This window comes from Crocodylus porosus, unplaced genomic scaffold, assembly GCF_001723895.1.
Source record: "Crocodylus porosus isolate Cpor-Errol unplaced genomic scaffold, CroPor_comp1, whole genome shotgun sequence".
Lineage (NCBI taxonomy): Eukaryota > Metazoa > Chordata > Crocodylia > Crocodylidae > Crocodylus > Crocodylus porosus.
The window spans coordinates 2151569-2155654 of NW_017728921.1; the positions used below are offsets into that span (position 1 = coordinate 2151569).

The 4086-nt window shown below is 36.4% G+C and overlaps 1 protein-coding gene across 2 annotated transcripts in view; it reads right to left on the bottom strand.

The window, feature by feature from the left end:
* IFT81 (intraflagellar transport 81) overlaps positions 1-4086 on the bottom strand; it is a 60165-nt gene that overhangs the window by 38305 nt on the left and 17774 nt on the right. For both annotated transcript variants that reach the window (XM_019538701.1, XM_019538702.1), the window contains exons 9-10: positions 2434-2597; positions 693-788 (exon numbers count right to left, since the gene is read on the bottom strand). In XM_019538701.1, coding sequence (XP_019394246.1) covers positions 693-788; positions 2434-2597 — 260 coding nt within the window. The remainder of the gene's footprint in view (positions 1-692; positions 789-2433; positions 2598-4086) is intronic.

A 4086-nucleotide genomic window follows, 5' to 3' on the forward strand; every position in this document is an offset into this window, starting at 1 on the left:
ACTGTTTCACTTTAAGGCATAAAATACATTCACAAATAGAGACAACTGGATCCATACAATGAGAGCTCATCAAAGACAAGAAATGGGATATAACGGGTAGTATGTACTATATCTTGCAGTAGTTGCAGAATCAGTATCATGGGGTCTCTTTGCTAGGGCTTATCGATTCTTGGACATTTACCACAGTAGCTATTCCAGAATATTTATTTTAGTGTAAAGCCCCTGTGTGGACATGTTTATTCCACAATAAAAATGTACACGAGAGCCTTTAGCAAAGTAATTAGCAAGTGTATTCTGGAATGGGTATTTTGTTAAATTTGCAGAGGTCCAAGCATGCTCTACAAGCTCATACCAAAATATACCCCAACACCGACCAGGTAGGGCACTCCGAGCTTGAGCTTTACACAGGACTGGGCCTAACAGACACAGCCCAAGTGCCTGATCTCATAACTGCTTATTACCAAGGTTAGTCCCACTTGCTGTCAATAAATTAATTCTTAGTAGTAAAGGCTTCCAGGATTTATGAACTGTTATATGCTTACATTCAACCGGCTTTACTTATTTTTCAACTTGCTGCACTGTTTGCCTTTATTTAAAAAAATAGAATATAAAACTACAGATAACATTCAGTAACCTGAGAAGTTTGCTATGACGAGCATCATGCTTACCAAAAAAAACCTGTTCCTTCTTACCTGTTGTCGATACATTGAAAATCTGCTATCAACTGGCTCATATTTAATCATTCTCTTTTCAATCAGCTGATTAATTTGTGTGTTGACTTCATCTATCTGGAATGGAGTGGAAAATTGAGAGAATTAAGCATTAATTATTGAACAAACACCACCAGAATTAAGGTAAAGAGAATTTATTGTTTGCCCTCTCTCTGAAGATGTCAAAATGCTTTGCAAACCAATGGATTCAGCCTCACAAAACGTGTCAGGAACTATGAGTACCAGTTTGAAAATGGGGAAAGACACAAAGCTAAGTGAGTTTTCTAAGGCTGCCAAGGAAAACCAGGGAGAGAGTCTCTCTCCTCAGATTCCTATCCCTGAGCCTCAAAAACAAGATCAGCCACCAGTGTCTAGGAGTTTCTAAAACCACAAACCCTGAGCTTGCAAAGGAATTTGGCTTACTATATTCTTACAGACAAAAAGGATGCTGCTGCTTTTGCTTTGTGACCCAATTTCACCAATGGCCAGTCAAAACTGTTCTTTAATGACTGATTGATCACTAGGACCTCCATTTGAAATTCTCTTCTCTTCTTTTGCAAAGGCCATTAACTCTCTGCTAGAATAGGTCAAAATTCAAAGTGTGTGAAAGTCTGATGCATATTTAAAGCATTTAACGATAACTTGGCATACTTAAGACCTTTATCCAAATATGCAGATAATGAGTCATGCTAGTAGAAGTGATACATACCGATGGCCACACTACAATGAAAAGTGTTGCACATTCCTTCACTGTCCAATGGTGAAACAAATTTCCAAAAGGACATTGAATTAAGAATGGACCTTGGGGCAAAAAAAATCTGGAATTCTGTGAAAATATCACTAAATACAGACAGTACACTGAGGAAAGAAAGGTGGGAAAACAGGTTCTACGTCTAATTAAAGTGATTAAAATCGCAAATGTTATTATGACAAAAAGAAATATGCCAGGAACAAAAAGGTTCCAAAGGTGAATCACGCAGCTATTTTGAGGTTTCAAATCTTAATAAAGTCAGCATCCTTAAAGAATATAACAGTCAAGATGTAAGGGAGTATCATATTGTCATTGATTTTCCTTTTATGGTAAGGGCCTTAATCCTTACATAGCCTGCTCACTCTTGTCCAGAAACAGCTGAATACACTGATGTTAAAAGTTTTTAGCTCATCTTAACAACTCTGGCTTCTAACATTTGATTTTCTTAAAATGTAAACTAAATAAATGCAGTAGTTAATTAGTGGTGATGCTGCCACTGAAAATAAAATTTATACAGAAATATTTTAAACTACACAGATAAACTCTGAATGATTACACATTGTTATTAAAATGTAAACTCAGTAATACATAATATGCTGAAGACCTAATTTTCCAACATGGCTCTCACTGTTTTTTTTGTCAGTATAATTCCACCAAAATCATTGGGACTTTAAAATCTATAAAATTGATCTGGAGCGTGCAAAAATCAGGCATCTGATGCTAAATTAAGGTCTCTGTTCATGCAGATCCAAATTAACAACATAATTTTCTAAACAGCTTTTCAGGGTGGGGTTTTGAGTAATGCGGTAGGCTTTGTTTAATCAGCAATTTTTACATTTTCCTTACTGTAAAAATAGGAAGGGAATTCCCTTTGATAATTAAAGGCTTTTATTTGCAGATTTACAATAGGGATTTACACAACTACATGGTACACTGAAGACAACAGATTAAGTAGGTATTCAATCACTGGACCTTGGTTTCAAGTTCATTGAGATCAGATTGGCTCATAGCTGGCTCTGCAACCACTTTTTGTAGGAAATATAATGATTGCTTCTTAGCTTCCAGATCTCTAGGAATTTCTTCACTGACCAAGAATGAATTAAGCTTTATCTCTGCTTCCAGCTTCTTCACTAAGCCTTGAGGAAAAAAAACCTAAATCAATGTGTATCTAAACAAAGTAATGTAGAAGGTAATTAGGTTTCATAGCATAATAACTGTAATTTAACCAATGCATCAAACTATTTAGCAGCAGATTACAATAATTACACCATAATGCTTGACTCTTCTTTTCAAAACTCAAAGAAATACCTAGTGGTTTAATTTACATTTTAAATTGTGAAAACCTGTCTAAATAGCAGTAAACTATGCCATTTTCTCTTCCAAATTCATTAAATTAGGATTTAAATAGTAACCCTTTTCTTATCTGAACCCCAAGTAACCTGTATGTTTGAACACAACACTCAATGTGCAGCACATACACAGAAAGGCTCACCATCCCTGTGTAAATAAATGCAACACATCCTATTCCATTCAAGAAATTGTTTTTCATGGTAGTTTTCTGCTATACTAAAATATATTTGGCTTTGAACCTCACTTATCTGAAGTTTTAGAACAGGGTGGCCATGTTAGGGCCCTTATACACATCAACCTTATTATGCATTTCCAGGAAAAGTAATGGGCAAAGGATGGCACAACTATAATAAAACTTTCTCAACACTTCTCTGAAACTCATGCTTATCAGGACCCCTATGCCTGGAACAGCAGAGTACAGTCCAAGCCTCCTACAGGGTACTCAGACTCTTCCCGTCTCATGGGAATTATTCCAGCCACAAGCAGGAATTAACCAGAAAGTGAGCAAAGGAACCTGCCTGGCCACCATGAGCATTGCTTCTGTGGCAAATAAAGTATTTAGGCCCCTCGTCCACCAGCATCCCAAAGGAGAACAGGACCAGAACTTAGCCAGTGATCTTTCCTAAGCATTTGTGAATGCTCTAATGGAAGCCTTAGTGAACGTTTGGTCTGTCCGATATACAGATTTCTGAAATTCTGTTGGACCCAATTCTCATTTCCCCTATTTAAAACATTTTGGCAATGTAAAAGGTGAGTATAATTAAAATTAATGTGCAATTTAAGAGCCTAAGAGGCCCTGTTTTCTTACATTCACATACTTTACACAGGATAAGAATAAATAGTTAAATTAAAATAAAATAGAAAAGTCAGAAAGAAGATGCAGGATAAAGTCAAGCCATTAGTTGAGGGGAGCAACAGTCATAGCCTGTCTGTACAAGCCTGTTGTTCAGTATACCGTTATCAAGCTTTTGGCCACTGTGCTTTTGCTAGCAACTAGAATTTAGTCTCCTTTCCAGATCGTTCTGACGGGTACAATAATACAGTCAGATACATAATACATACAGGCAGAAGGAAATGGCAAAGTAAATTAAGTAGGCATGACATTTTTAAAAACTATATTGTACAGCCTTCTGATGACAACAGGCAGTTTATTTTCCAAGATGCCCGTGCCAAAGATGACTGTGAGATTTGGAAAGCAGAGAAAAGATAAGAATGGGCAGAGGTACTTTATATAGTCTCATAATCATAATTTTAGATTGGATATTAGGAGGAACT